Below are 16,760 nucleotides of genomic sequence, written 5' to 3'. Positions count from 1 at the left end.
TAGGCAGCTGAGAGACAAGTGGATTGGATTCAGCAGTAATGATTCAGTATGGGCGGTCTGTTAGAGGGTCAGATCATCCAAGAACTAAAGATTTCTGAGTGAGTAATGTGATCGTAAGGCAAGAAGTTCGCTTATCTTCAAGTTCCAGAACCCCGCGAGGGATAGTTTTGGTTGCCCTGGGAAAGCTAGGGTGTGCCCAGGATTGTGGTCATGATACCTGAGTAGTGGGCGCGTAAGGAATGGTAAGAAATGATTTCGAGGACGAAATCTAATTTAAATGGGGGTGAGTTGTAACGCCCGTTAAAATAAATAAATAAATAAATTTATAAATGTAATTTTCGGACTAATTTCGGAAGAATTTTGATAGTCGAAGGTGCTTTAGTAAATGACACAGTTGATTTGAGAAGAGTTTTAGAAGCGGGGGTACGTTTGGTAATTGTTAGGACTTATTATGAAAGAGAATAATGGAATCAGGGGAAAAACGATAAATATTTGATTTAATTTGAAAGGACTCCATCATGAAGGATAAGAATGGTAAATATGGAAAAGATGTGAAATGGACGGGGTATATAGCCGATGGCTTCTTAGTCCAAACCCTAACCCTAAATGATGGAAGCGGCCGCCACATTTATCCCTCCACTCCTCTAGCCGCCATCACCACCCAACTCCCTCTTACCTTCCCGATCAGTCGAAGCTCCAAGACTCCGAATGACTACCAGTGACTCATGTTTTCGGCAAAGCTGAAGACTGTCAGATTACGCGGACGTCGTAACAAGTGAAGGGCGGCATACTAGACATCGTCGTGTTGCTCATCACCGCTGACGGAGTGGGAACCACCATTCGAGTGACGTTGGTTGCTGCCGGCGAAATCAAGGATTGCTTGGTCGACGTTCGTCCCATGGGCGGTGAGAAACCGAGTCAGTTTCCAGTTGCGGTTATTTTCCGGTGGCGAACAAAACCCCCAGCCCCATCCGTTGTTGCTGGCTCGCTCCTGTTTGGTTCGGTCATCGTCGCCACCCCGAAGAGGATTTCATGTTCGCATGGGTTTCCCTTCTGTCGAGTTGGGTTGTGACGAACCACCATGGCAGCCGGCCATGGTGGTTGCTGCCGCCATCAATCCCCCTTCGAGATCGATGAAGAGCTGCTCGGTGGGTGTCTATCTTAGTGTGTGTGTGTTTATTTCAGTTAAGTGATGTTTGGTGTGGCTTGTTTAGTCAGAAAATGAGAAAAACCACCACCACCAACACCGTGAGGTTTGTGGCTGCCGCCACAAGCCACCGCCGCCACCATGGTGTAGTTGTGTGTGTATTAGTTTGTGGGTGTTAGTGTGTGTGTGTGGTTGTGTTTGGATGAATCATTGTAATTGTAATTAGTTTGGTTAATAATAAAAATAATAGTAACCACCACCGGAAGGTGGTGGCCGCCGCCGTGTGCTGCCATAGACCACCACTACCCGAGGTGGTAGTAGGTGGTGTCCCACTAGCAAAACCCTAATGGGCTTAAGCATTAGTGTTAGGTCTATTGGGCCCTGTTTCGGTGAAAAACCCTAATTAGGATTTAGAAAACCCAAATCTTGAGTAATTGGGCCTTGGACTTATTTGGACCTACATTTGGGCCATTGGAAATGGAATTATGTATGAAGCCCAAATTAGTTCATATCATTCATCTAGTAGAGTAAAGGACTTAATGGATTAAGTCCTTAATAGATTAACCCTTAATGGGTTAAGTAAGAAACGCTTAACCCTAATTATCATTTTATGTGAAACCCTAGTTTCACTAGGCCCATGAGTTGGGCCTTTCGATTGAGCTTTAGTAATTGGTTTATTAATGGGCCATCCAAGAATAATCAAATGGACTAGAGTAATCAGATAGGCTTTAGGGTAACTCCCGTATGAAGGATTGGGCCCAATTTGGAAAATTGTGCCATAAATGGGCCATAGTTTGGGCCTAGATGGTTGTATGATATTGGGCCCTTAGAATAAGACATGTTGGACTGGACTGCACAATTGGGCCTTAAGGGAAGTCCATGTAGAGGTTTGGGCCCAATTTGGAAAGTTGGGCCACATGTTGGGCTTTGACTCCTAGTTGACTTTGGGCCTATGGATTGGGCCTTAGGCTTGGGTAAGCCAAGCTAGGGGTAATGTAGTAATTATCCAAAGTATGTATTTATAGTTATGTAGTGGAACCCAATTATTAATTGGGTGTTATTTTGATATTGACAGATCGGGAGTCAGTCATCCTGCAGTTATGGTTTTGTCAGCAGGACTTCAGCAGTGTGAGGTGACTTTCCTTCCAGTAGGAATGGGTCTACGACCACAATGTCGGACCGTCTAGTTAGCAGTAGTTCCGAAATTTGGTCAGATGCAGTAGTTCAGTGTGCTTGATGTCTTTGTGATTCAAGCATCTCTTTGTGTTATCTGTTCCGGACTTCAGTCCGATGCAGTATGCAGTATATGTGCTTATGCTAGTTGATATGTTTATGCTATGCTATGTTATGTTCAGTCAGTTTTCGGACTTCGGTCCGATGTAGGGGACAAGGTCCAGCAAGTTCTTGATTTCGGTCCGATGCAGTTAGTTCTGGACTTCGGTCTGATGCAGAGGGCAAGGCCCTGGTTAGTTCTGGACTTTGGTCTGATGCAGTTTCCGGACTCTGATCCAATGTAGTTTTCGGACTCCGGTCTGATGCAGTGGGCAAAGACCAATAATTGTTTATGTGTTATTGTATGGTATGTGGTAGTTTGGGGGAGCTCACTAAGCTTCGTGCTTACAGTTTTCAGTTTTGGTTTCAGGTACTCAGTTTTCAAAAGAGGAGCTCGGGAAGGTTGGAGTGAACACACCATCTGTTCAGCCTGGGATGTTTATAGTTAGACAATTTGACAATTGTTGCCATATTTTGAGATACACTGTCTATGATTTTTATATGATGTTCGATGACTATGGTTTTATTATTAAATTAAAATGAAATTTTTAGACTGTATTTTTGGGATGTTACAAGTTGGCATCAGAGCCTTGGGTTGAGGGATTCAGGCATACTTTCGGGTATGACTGGACTCAAACTAAGGAAACGATAAAAGGTTTTCAGAAAGAAAAAAATGTTTTCAAAGGAATTTTTGAAAAAGCGAAAAGAAATTTTAGAAAGAAAAGAACTTTGAAATGAGAAAAGGGTGTGGTGCATGCAATCAGCCGAGCTCAAGTAAGTACTCCCAAATTACCCATACAAGTTTATGCTATGATTATCAGTTTCAGTTTCAGTAGAACAGCATGTTAGAATAGGACTAAGGATCTAGGAGGATGCCTTATGTGCCTGCTATATGTGTTCTAGCTTTATGAGAATTGCATACTTGTAATGAGTAGATAGTACTAGGATAGCCGGTTTAAGTTATGCCTGATAGTACGAGCTTAACATTGTATGCTAGTACAGTTTCTTGTTATGAGGATAGATTTGCCTGAGTAGTCTCATGTGTCTGAATGCTGCTTTCTTTGTGCTTTGTGGGACTCTGAGTGATGGGAGTTAGCCATCAGGTGAATACATCACGTCACATGTGGTCAGGGTTGAATAATCTCAGAGTGCTAGATTTGGCCCTATTGTGCACCTCTTGTCTGAGTCTAACCGTTGTAGGGACGAGTCTTTTACTCAAAGGATTATCTGAGCCTCATCACATGTGATGGTATTTAGGTGATGACTAATTGGCATTACAAGGAGGCCTTCAGAAGCTGAGGACTGGTTTGGGTGGAGTCAGAGATTCCCCTAAGGCAAGCCTAGGATGAGAGTAGCAGAGATCAGTAGTAGTAGAAGTGACTTGGTGGAGTCAAGGCAGTTCTTGAGGAAAGTACGGATAGATGTGGAAGGTACTATGGGCCCGTACTACTGAAAGCAGAGGATCTGTACTTGAATCGAGGAAGGCTGAGATGAGACCAGGAAACTTGTAGTGTGTGAGATCTCTCGAGTTTTGATGAGTATTATGGTGTTAGTGATGGTATATTAACGAGTATAGTGACGCTACGTGGTAGACCAGATGAGTACTGTCATGTTCCAAATCAATATGCGTCATGACGTTACTCCATAATCTCCATGATACCTTCGTTAACTCTACCGAAAATCACAGGAGTCTGCTCCAAAATACAACGTGTGATCTCTAATGAAATGAATTCCTGCATCTGCTCATCTATCGGCTCAGTTCCAGCACCTGAGTCTGAGCTAGACCCTGAACCTCCTCCATGCATGCTCATTACCATTCTGAAAAGCAACCATACAAAAATTAGATCACACCTATAAAATTGCTCATCCTACAGGCTTCCTATAATCTTAATTAACTTCCTTGATTTGAGTATGGATTCTATACTTTCATTAGTACGGGCTCAATACTACGTTCCACACCTATCCATACCTTCCTCAAGAATTGTCCTGAATCTTCTAAGTCACCTTCTCAAAATGGTACCATAAGTACTTGCTAAACAGCGCATCCATACCCATTAAAACACTTCCTAGGATCTCTTAGGTTCCTGACCTCACCCTGTCATCAACTATTGAAGAAATCTCACTAATTTCATTTAACTACTTCATGAATACAATTACATGCAAAAAAGATCATATAATCCTTCGACTAAAAGACTCAACCCTACAACGGTTAGACTCAGACAAGAGTTGCGCAATAGGGACAAATCCATCACTCTGAGATTATTCAACCTTTATAGCATGTAACTTAATGTATTCACTTAATGGTTAATTCACATCAACAAGAGTCCCACAAAGCACAAAGCAAGCAACATTCGTGCAACAACTATCCAAGCCACAACCAATCACATGACATCCTAAGCTCGCTTACTAGTTGCTACTACCATGCTATGAACTTATACTCTTACTTTCGGTTGCCTTATTCATGCAAATTATACACAATACATGATCAAACAGATCGTCGAATAAATGACTCTACCCTAGGACCACAATCAGACGAGGAGCAGGAAATAAGGCTAAATCAGTCATTCTAGGGCTATATGATCCTAATCATATATAATTTTTAAAGCATACTCTTAGCAATCACTCCCGCCAATATAGATTCGAAATGTAACATAACATCCAATCCTTGTAGGATACAAGGCTGCACATATAAGGCCAATCTATCATGCAATTCTTGAATGTATCCTTATACTTATCCTATCATGCAAGCATTCATATCATATAACATATTAACATGTATGGGTATTATAGGAATCACTTACTTAAGCTCGGTTGATTGCATGCATAAAACCCCTTTTTTCTTCATAAAAATCTTTTTAGAAATTTGTTTTCTTTCAAAAGATTACCAATTCCTCAATTTGAGTTCAGTCACACCCGAGAGGATGCCTGAATCCCTCAAACCAAGGATCTGATACCAACTTGTAACGCCCCAAAAATCCATGGAAAAATTTTCATTGTTAAAACATTAATTCATACAAAAATGTGTTCTAAAAAACATTAAAGTTGAAAAATAATATTTAAACATCAGAGTGAAAGTTATAAATAGCTACGGCAGAAAAAAGCTCTGGGGTATGCTGTACAGTCAGGCCTAATGATATGTATGGTATGTGGTATTTTGCGGAACTCATTAAGATTTATGTTTACTGTAAACATAAATCTTAATGAGTTCCGCAAAATACCACATACCATACATATCATTAGGCCTAGCCTGCATATTAGGCCCCAACCATAGTAATGGGCCTATCCCTTCCTAATAAATGGCCCCATCCCATCATGCAATTGGGCCTAGTTCATCATAAAATGGGCCTAGCCTAGCATACAATGGGCCAAACCCACTCATGTAATAGACCAGATCATACATGCATGCCCATGGGCCCAACCCAACATACAATACAAGAGTCACAAAGACAGGTAGCATCTTACATAACACATTCCAGTGGGCCGACATTGGTGCCTTCGACCCACAAGCATAGTAAGGACACTCACCTCAGTCCGATGTCAATAAATCACACACTCGAGTTGCTGCTACCACAACTTCTCACACTGAACATATCCAAGATCAATCCTAATCAATAAGTAGGGTAATAACCTATAACGAAAGGTCTAAATCTTAATTCATCATACTAAGGGTAAAAGACCATTTTACCCTCCCATACTTGACCCAACTAACCATTTTCCCACACCCAAATGATCCAAGGCCCAAAAATGGACCATCTAGACTTCCGGTGAGTATGTCATGCATACTACCCTAGGACGCGTAGCGTATTGCTTGATTGAAGAAAGGGTAACGGGTTGAAACCCGCTACACGCATCACACGAGGAGGGTACGCCCAACGTACACTAGCTGAAGCCCAAAACTACTTTCTAAGCTCTTAATACCTTAAGACCTAACGTCCAACTCCTAGATCTGATTTTAGGGGATGTCTTAAGTAATAAAGTTCCAAACTTTATGACTTTTCATGGCTTAATAGAGTCCAAACCAAAGCCCTAAATTCATAACTTCACCAGAAGACCACTAACTTCCAAGTAGAAGAGATATACCCAACAAGATTCAATTTTTATGACTTAACGACCTCATAAATGGCTAGAAATGTTGCTTAAAGGTTCTAGAGTAACTTCTACTCACAAGATCCAAGCCATGGGACCAAAACATGATCATAACATAACCTAAAAATACATTAACACTAAAGAGCCATAAAGTCTGATGCTTTATACTTTCAAAAGAAAGATCAAGATGAACAAGGTCTAGATTTACAAGTTCGAAGCAAACCAAGACTTCTCTAATGAGCCCTTTCCTCTCCAGTATGCACCAAGAACACTCTAAATCACTTAAGGGGCTCAAGAATCTCACAAATGGGGCTAGGGTTTTCAAGGAACTACTTTAGAGGATGAAGGTTGAAGATAAGAAGGGTTTCTATGAGGTTAAGGCCTTTACAAATGGTCCAAGATCCAAAAATTAGGGTTTGTCCCTGCCATGCATACGCCTTACGTACTAGAGAGAATCATTGCGACCAGCTTATGCCAAGTACCCCCCAACATACATGACATGTACGCCTAACGTATAGGCCAAAACTGATTCCCATTCCAAATTCCAATGGCCATAACTTATTTGTCTAAACTCTGTTTTCGATGTTCTTTATAAGCTTGAAAAGGTAATGAAAAGCCATACAATCCCATCTAATCTCCTTTGACATAAAACCTTCCGAACTAGAATCCTTAATTCAAGAAAAGGTTTGAAGCATCACTTTTACCATTATACCCTTAGACTCCATAGCACAAACCGAAAGCTTGGATCACATAATGTAACACCCCATTTACTAAATAAATAATCAAATAAATTAATGAGTGAATAGTAACCCTAAAATTAATAATTATATAGCAAGGTGCTGGTTTCGAGGAGTAAACTGTCAATTTTAGAAGTCGGGAGTTAAAAGTGTAAGTTGTAGATTGATTTCATACATGGACTACTTGGTAAATTATAGGAACTTAATTTGGAGAGATTTTATAGGCTAAGGGGTTGAATGGTAACTTTTGGACTTAAAATAAAACGAATTATAAGAGCAGGGTATAATGGGTAAATATGGGATCGGTTTAGAAATTATTTCTGGAGGGAGGGACCATAGTTCTCATTATGGAGATAATTTTAATAGATCGGGTATATATATATATATATATATATATATATATATATATATATATATATCACTACCCTCCCGGAACCCTAACCCTAATGGAGATATGAGCCGCCACCACCCTCCTTCTTCAATTTCCGACCGCCACCACTGTTGTTAAGGCCCTAAACCTCGAAAGCCAACCACCGTGCCCCATCCTACTGACCGGGAGACCCACTGTTGACCGATGGCAGAGCGAGGAATGCTGCTTCGTGGGCTATGAACGACTAGGATGTTGCCGCCGCAACCGCTGCAGACGATGAGCCGCCACCATACCCGCTTCTCGATCAACGAAAGGCCACCAACGACCACAAGTCTGCCGATGGACGTAAAACGCAGCTGTTGTCATCGCGGATCGACCATTCTTCTTGATTAGTGATGACGAGGACCACCAACGGGTTCGTTCTTCTGTCGCTGCATTGTCGTCGTTTTGTGATGCTACCGTCGTTCGTTGAACGCCACTAGGTGGGTAGCAACTTTCGGATCTCGAGCAAAACGTGTGGGTGGTCGTTACCCTATTCTTCCGACTTCCTACCCTAATCTGCCGCCACTAGCCACCGTGAAAGGTGGTTGTATGCATGTTATGGTGTTGTGTGCGTGTTATGGTGTTATGTGCATGTGGCTGCCACTCTCTACCGATGTGTGCCGCCACAAGGGTGTTGTGTGTGTATTTTTTTTGGATGTGTTATTTTTGGGTTAAAGCATTGTAAATTGTAATTAGTGACTAGTATAATAAAGAAAACTCATAACCACCACCATGAGGTGGTGGCTGCCGCCTCCTACCGCCACCAGCCGCCGTGTTGGGTGGCGATGTGCCTTTGCTTACATTTAGTTGCTTTTGGATTCTTGGACAAAAATGGACTAGAACCATAACTACCACCGTGAGGTGGTGGCCGCCGCCTGCCGCCACAAGGTGGTTGTGTGTGTATTTTATTTGGATGTGTTATTTTTGGGTTAAAGCATTGTAAAGTGTAATTAGTGATTAGTATAATAAAGAAAACTCATAACCACCACAGTGAGGTGGTGGCTGCCGTCTCCTGCCACCACCCGCCGCCGTGTTGGGTGGCGGTGTGCTTTTGCTTGCGTTTAGTTGCTTTTGGGATGCTTGAACAAAAATGGACTAGAATCATAACCACCACCGTAAGGTGGTGGCCACCGCCACGAGCCGTCGTTCACCACCACTACCCGAGGTGGTAGTGGGTGGTACTCGACTAATGAAACCCTAGTGGGCCTAATGAAACCCTAATTAATCTAAAGACTTAGTTTTGGGCCTATTGGGTTGTGATTGTGTTGGAACCCCTAATTAGGGTTTAAAAAACCCTAATTTTGGATATATGGGTTTTGGATTGTCGGGACCCGCATTTTGGATGACCGGATTGGGATTATGTATTAAGCCCGGGCACACTACATCATTAACCCAATAGATTGATGGACTAAATGGATTAAGTCCTTAATGGGTAAGTGAGAAACACTTAGCCCTAATTGTCATTTTATGTGAAAATCCTAATCTTACTTGGGCCTTAAGTTGGGCCTTTCTATTGGGCTTTGTTGATTGGGCCATCCAAGAACAATCATACGGACTAGAATAATTGGATGGGATTCAGGGTAAGGCCCATGTGAGGGTTTGGGCCCAATTTGGAAAATTGGGCCTTTCTGATTATGAGATAATGGGCCATTAGAATGCTAAATGTTTGGACTGGAATAAATGGTTGAGCCTTAGGGTAGGACCAAGTAAAGGTTTGGGCCCAATTTGGAAAATTAGGCCATATGTTGGACTTTGACTCATAGTTGACTCTTGGGCCTTTGGATTGGGCCTTGGGCTTGACTCAAGCTACGATAGGGGTAAAGCATCTTATACCCCAAGCATGGACTTATGGTTATGTGTTGGAACCCAATTATTAATTGGGTATTGTTTTGATATTGACAGTTCGGGAAGTTGTCATCTAGTAGCTAGGGTTTTGTCTGCGGCACTTCAGTAGTGTGAGGTGAGTTACCTTACAGTAGAGGTGGGTCTAGGGCACCAATGTCGGGCCACCAGTAGGTGTTTATGTTTGAGATGATTGTCTTTGTGATAATTATCTGGTTTGCCACTATTTGATATGTTTTATGTGCTAGGATGCTATGATATATGTGTTAGTAGTAGGGGTGAAATAGTCCCCGGGTACTAGTTGAAAGATACCGAAAGGGTAGAGAGTACCCATGCATGCCTAGCAGTATGTTTATGATATGTTATTATGTGGTAGTGGTAGGTGGCGAAATAGTTCCCATGACCGGTTAAGATAAACCGGAGGGTAGGTCGGGTACCCGGATATGCCCGAGAGGGGTAGGCTGGGCACCATGATATGCCTGACAGGGATAGGTTGGCCACCCCGATATGCCTAACAGGGTAGGTTGAGCACCCCGGTATGCTCAGTAGGGTAGGTCGGGCACCCATATATGCCTGACAAGGGTAGGTTGGGCACCCTGGTATGCCTGACAGTATGTTATTGTATGGTGTGTGCTATGATGTGGGAACTCACTAAGTTTCATGCTTACGGTTTACAGTTTTGGTTTCAGGTACTTCGTTTTCAAAGGAAAGGAGCCGGCACGATCGTAACGCATCACACTATGTTTTCCGCACATGAGATCTTTGGGATTACACTCTGATATTGTTTTATGTTAACATGTTTTGATTATTGACACTTTGGTTTTGACATGGAATGTTATTATGGATGCTTCTATACTAATTGGTTTTATAATAACTTAATTAAAAATGATATTTTTGGTCTTGAATTTTAGGACGTTACACATAACCTATATGATCCACACCCAATTGAGTCTAAAAGCTAAACCCCTTTGAAGTCCAGGGCCCTAACTTGAACCATTTAATGCCCATAATTCCCGCAATAGGAAGCTTCTCAAAAAGCGAATGTTACATCGCCTATAGAAATAGTCATGGTCATATAAAAACAAATATACAAGATCAAAACACCATTACAATTCTAGGAAAAACTGGACAGAAAGACAATAGTAGAAACCCTAAAGCTAGGCGGAAGAGATGAGAGAAAAATGAGAGTAATCTTCTGATGCAAAAATAATTTGTGTTCGGAATACACCTTCAACAAACATTATATACATCAAATTCTTCGGTTCAAGTCCGATCTAACCCGAACCAAGCCCGGTAAAAGATTCGCGCTTCCATGTAAGAATACAAAAATTGAGCCGCAGTCCATGAAGAAGTAAATAATGACAAAACAAACATTGCACTAAAACTCACTCACAATATACTTTATTAAATTACCACTCTCACCTTGATTATGAAAAAGTATTTCAATGTTAATCTTGCAATAAATAAATGTTATTATTTTAACAGGTTTGATGTAGATGATAGCAGCGACCTATGGTTACCAGTGGATGCAGATTAATGGTTATCAGTGTCGGCGACATGCCCGATGTTACTAGTGACGGTAGTAATGATTCCTAATGATTGAGTTGCAAAAGAAATAAAGAAGAAGAAAATATACATATTAGAAAAATAGGCCATGAGGTTTAGAGTAGTGGTGGTGGTGTTTGAGGATTTCTTTTATATTTTAAATATATTGATCAATAATTGATAAATAATAAAATGTTTTAAAAAAAATTAGTAAGATCAGTGTAGTAATTTCGATTGTAGTAGAGACAAAAACACAACAAAATCAAATCACTAAGAGATCGTCTGAATTAAAAAAAAAAAAAAAAAAAAGAAAAAGTTAGGGACCATTTGTGCACATTACCCTAAACCACATATGGACCATTCGTGCAATTTACTCAAACTGATAACATGTAAAACTAGAAATAATGGGTTAACACTTTACTGTGAATTTAATTTAGGCCGTGACAGTAAACCCTAAGTTCTCAATTCTACGACATTTTACCCTGAAATATACACCACTTAGTCGATGGGTAAGTTTCTACTTCATAAACCTCCATGTTTTTTATTCTTTGAATGTCGTGCGGCAAAGGGATTTTGTTTGAGTTATGCTGTTTAGGATTTCTTTTGCTCATTCCGGTAGGAAACGTAAACCCTGTTTTGGGTAGTCGTTGTCAATCCTCACATATCCACTGGAAAACAGAAATCAGGAAACCGAATGTGGTAAGATTTTATTAATTACATGCGTTCCATAGATAATTGAATAGTTGTTAACTTTGCAAGACATCAAGTATGAATGGTATACTCTAGTTTTAGCTAGTAGACTGTATATATAATGTGGTCATGTATGTTGTTTTAAGTTAGGTTTTGCCAGGGTAAGCCATTGATGCATGAACAAGCCTTAGGATTGACCAACATTGAACCCAAAAGAAATTGTATCCCAGTAAATGATCGATTAAATTCCCATATATCTTTTAACTGTTTTCATTGAACCCATTAACTGAAAAACCCTCCATCATTCATGCCTGAACCTCATTATCTTGGACTGAAATTGTTTGGTTATCATCCTTCATGCATTTCATAAGACAAGTTTTCTTGTGATGCTTTATGTATGGCCTAGCTTTGCTTTCGTATAGCTAATATTGCTCTAGCTTGGACACACTCGTACAACTATGGAATAACATTCTTGCTTTACTTGATCCCATTTTTAATTTTTTGTAGTGAATCTAATAATAGAGAGAAATAAAAAGACGGAAGTCATTTATGGTGAGGAAGATAAAATCAGCAACTTGCCAGAACACTTGACCGACTTGATCTTAGAACGGCTTCCTATTGAAGATGCTGCAAAGACAAACATAATATCAAAAAAGTGGAGGCACAGATGGACCAAAATGAGGGTGCTGGTTTTCGATGACCAGTTCTCTAAAAAGTTTGCAAAAAATGGAGCTTTTGGTCGTAATGGGTTTATAAGGATCATTATCCAAGTCTTGACCTTTCACAAAGGTCCTATCTTGAAATTTTATCTTCATATGCCAAATATAGTTCTTGATAGCTTCCAAGAAGTCGATCAATTCATGCTACTTCTATCAAGAAACGGTGTCACTGACCTTGTCCTTACAAATTCAAATCAACGTTATAAACTTCCTTCTCATGTGTATTCTTGTCTACAATTGAGAAAGTTGGATCTGGAAAACTGTTTCTTTAAGCCACCACTTAAGTTTGAAGGATTTCTCAATCTTGAAGAACTTTTTTTTCGAGAATATTGATTTTGGTGCTAGGTTGTGTGGAGCTAAGGTCAACCTACCACAGCTTAAGAAGTTGTGCCTGGAAACGTGCAAAAAAGTTTACAATTTCAACATCAAAGCTATAAAACTGTGGAATTTGACTGTCATTGCATGTCATGATGCCATGTTGCTCCGGTTATTGGACAGTCCATGCCTTTTTGACGTTGTGATTGCTTTGCAGAAGCCCATACAAAATTTTGTACGAGTTGAAAAAATGAATTTGGCCACGGTGTTGAGTAGCTTGCCTAAAGTTAGAAAGTTTTGTATCGACAGTCATTATCTTAAGGTAAACTTTTTATGCTCTTCCTCAATATGTACTTCTCATGTTTATCGGGTAAGTTAAAAATTAACTTTAATTTCACAGTTTTTGTCTACAGAAGAGATTCCAAAATTGCTTCCATGTGAGCTTGGTAGTTTAAGGCATCTGTGGTTGCTAGATTTTGAACTTGGTGATTTGGATCAACTTAATGGTGCGCTTTGTTTGATTCGAAACTCACCCAATCTGGAAAGCTTGCATATGCATATGCTGCGTGTGCAGGTGGTAAAGTCCAGAGTACCAAGACTATATTTATTTTGCTTATATGGTGCAAAAGTTGGATGCTAAACTGTGGTTGCATTTTTAAATTGTTTCAGGAGGCTCAAGTTGATGTGGGACCAGCTTCAGATCATTTGGAATCCCCAAACTGTTTGGTTTGTACATTGAACCATTTGGAAACTGTGGATATGGAATATTTAGAAGAATCAAGAGCGGAACTGCTTTTTATGAAGCTTCTTCTTGCTTATTCCCCTTTTCTCGAGGACATTACCATCACACCAAGAGGAGTTCTTGATGCTTTAAAAATACTTGACATTGCGAAGGATGTTATGTTGTTCCCTCGAGCCTCATCGAAAGTAAAAATTATGCTCTTGAACCCTGAGAGATAATTTTGTAAGAATGTTCAACTACATTGCAATTTAGCTCTATAATTCCGTCATTATAAGTATATTAAGTTATTTCTTACTTTTTTATTCTCCTTTTCTTGTTTGAGGTGGGGTGATTTTGATAACAATAATTACCATGAGTTATTTTGCCTTTGTATGGTGTGTGTTGATACTTGTAAATAATTGGGTCATACTTTTCATATTAATCAAATTGATCATAATTTTAGGGTTTATTGCCTAAAATAAAACTTGTTTTACTTTTTTTGTTCATGGAAAAATGTCTTTGTTTTCTTATATAAAATTGCAAAATGGCATTTCTATAACGAGTGTGAGGTGTTTTCGTTGACCATTAATGAAATCGACAATTTCTCTCTCTCACACCATAACCACCACCATCCATCACAACCACCTGCCTCCATCACCTATGTGACATCCCAAATTCACGGTCATTTTAAAAAAATTATTTATGCTTATTTGAAAATAAAAGTATTCATTTTTAAAGAATAATGTTGCAGAATTTATTTCCAGAAAATATGATAAATATATTATCAAAGCTTTTCCAAAGAAATGTATTTTGTTTATATTAAAACTTTGGGATGTCATTGTCAATACAGAAACATAAGCATAAACAGACCTTACATTCATTTATATTAGTGATTTGCATCTCCTTTAATCTCTCAATGTAATGTAGCTTCGTATCGACACCTGTGATACAAATAAATTGAATGAGTTTCATTGGTAAACCTGGTGAGTACATAGGGTTTTTAACCCACAATAATAAAGTTATTATGTTTCATCAGTAAACAATTAACCCACCCAATTACTCATCCTCATTATCTTCTATATTTTTCAGTATCTTCCCTAAGAATCATCTATTCCTCAACCTTTATTCCTAAGGAAAAAGCACGAAGTCCATCGCTGCAGGGTTTATATAACAGGTACTAAGTTCATAGCTGCCGGTGTTCATTTGTGAGGCACTAAATTCATAGTTGCCAGGGTTTATCTCTTTTATTGACAATATTATTTTAGGGAGTCCACCCACAATACATGTCAATGGGTTTTCAGAGTACATCTGATGAAAACATCGTTCACAACACCTACAAGTTGCGAGCTTTCTATTGTTCCACTACACTGTCTAAAATAGTCTGTGGTTGTCATCTATACTCTGCTAGATGACGGGGTCATCGCTTCTCATCATTTTTCATCTCTCATCATCTATATCAACTTTCATCTATCATAATTCATCTCATCTTTCATCTCTCGTCTCATCTCATCTTTAATCTACCCATCTTTACCCATCATAATTATATGTATAAAATACGTATAAGGTTTAAATTGAATAAAACATTTATATTTTGTTCATCCATCATAGATATCGAGAACACATATAATATGCACACATAGCACGTAATTTATATTAAATACTTCATATCTGTGTAAGATGAAAGTAACTATGCACTCACTTGTTAAAGTGATGACTCCAAACTCGGACAGTGCTCCGCTTCTTAACAATATAATTTCCTTCGACGAAACCTAATATTATTACCACTAGAATTTAGTCTAATGTTTTTCGTGACTAATTATTAGTCTTAGTATTAGTATTATTATTGTTATTATTATTATTATTATTATTATTATTATTATTATTATTATTATTATTATTATTATTATATAAGCATTAAACAATATTTTTCAACCATTATGTATAGATAGGGCCAGACATGAAACACCGGATGGCAGGATCATTTTGGCATTATAGCACTTTTGAAATCCAACAACCCAGGCGGCCCTTCAAATCGGATTCCCTGTACCGCGAGTAGTTAAAATATATTATAACGACACTTATATCAGTCATAATACTAGCTTATATATTGATTATAAGTTCATAATAACAATACTAAATTTAAACATAAGTTATACTTAAAGTAGGGTAAGCATATCTCAGTTACCGGGGATTTGGATAGGAACCGGGCTCTGCAGGCTCCAGTGTTCTAAAAGGCGCGCCATGGCGCGCGCCAAGGCGCGCCATGGCGTGAGGCGTGGCTTCGCCGTTACGAAAAGCTTCATAACGTTGCTGTTAGGCGTAACGCGTGGCAAGGCGTGATATGGCGCGCCATGGCGCGTTATGGCGTGTTATGGCGTGTGTTTTTTCGTTTGAGACACAGTTTTTTTCTCTTCGTTATGTCTTTTCAAATCGGAGATACAAGTATTGTGGTTGTTGTTAACTTTTTGTTATTAGTTATTGATCTAACACTTCTAATAAGTAGTTATATTTAATATAAATTTATATTTATGTGGTAATATAATTTTAAATTAATACAAAATCGCCGCCTTACATCACGCCATGAAAAACGCCGTGGCTCGCCATGGCTCGTTAAGCTTGAGGCTTGGCCTTGCCGCCACGCCACGCCTCACGCCATTTAGAACCTTGGCAGGCTCAGAACTTCTGAGCTAAAGCTCTTCTTTTCGGAGCCTTCTAGCACTCTGGGACTCGCCTCTAAAACTTAGGAAGTGTTAGGGAAAAGCCTTGAGGGTTTGGGGGTGCTGGGAGAGAATAGGTTAAAATAGTATGAGAAATTAAGTGATTTACGCATCTATTTATAGGATGAAAAGTGGCTCAACGCGTCGACTTTGAGCCTCCAACTCGTCGATTTGGGGCCAGGTGTGACCATCTGGTGCTAAGGCGTGGGGAGGAAGCAATGGTCCAGATTAAACCATGTCACCCCCTTCGCAACAACACCCTTCCGTCTTCTAAATTCCATAACTTTCACATACAAGTTGCGTTTTCGACGTTCTTTATATCCACGTGTAGGTGGGGGCGTACTCTAAAACTTTCCTTTTGACCCCATCGGCTAATTCTCGACCAATTTTAAATTTAACGGTATGAGAGGATTACACTATTAACCACCGTGTATAATTCATAACTTCTATATACAGACTCCGTTTTCTACTATCTTTTTATCTTCGAACTCCTATTAATGAGATCTACAATTCTCATTTTGATTGTGTCGGCTAAAAATCGGTTGAACTAAAATTCG

General features: G+C 39.5%; 1 protein-coding gene across 1 annotated transcript; it reads left to right on the top strand.

Annotated features, from left to right (window-relative positions):
- Positions 1-13,113: 13,113 nt before the first annotated feature.
- Positions 13,114-13,725, top strand: LOC145059900 (uncharacterized). Its single transcript, XM_079007666.1, has 3 exons — positions 13,114-13,135; positions 13,179-13,339; positions 13,435-13,725. Exons 1-3 carry the CDS (start codon positions 13,114-13,116, stop codon positions 13,723-13,725), a joined length of 474 nt encoding a protein of 157 aa, XP_078863792.1.
- Positions 13,726-16,760: the final 3,035 nt, after the last annotated feature.

The sequence above is a fragment of the Lactuca serriola genome, chromosome 1 (genome assembly GCF_051521515.1).
Source record: "Lactuca serriola cultivar US96UC23 chromosome 1, Lser_US96UC23_V15, whole genome shotgun sequence".
NCBI classification, from domain to species: domain Eukaryota; kingdom Viridiplantae; phylum Streptophyta; class Magnoliopsida; order Asterales; family Asteraceae; genus Lactuca; species Lactuca serriola.
Note: the sequence above shows the minus strand (reverse complement) of the source record. Positions and strands in the feature narration are given on the sequence as shown.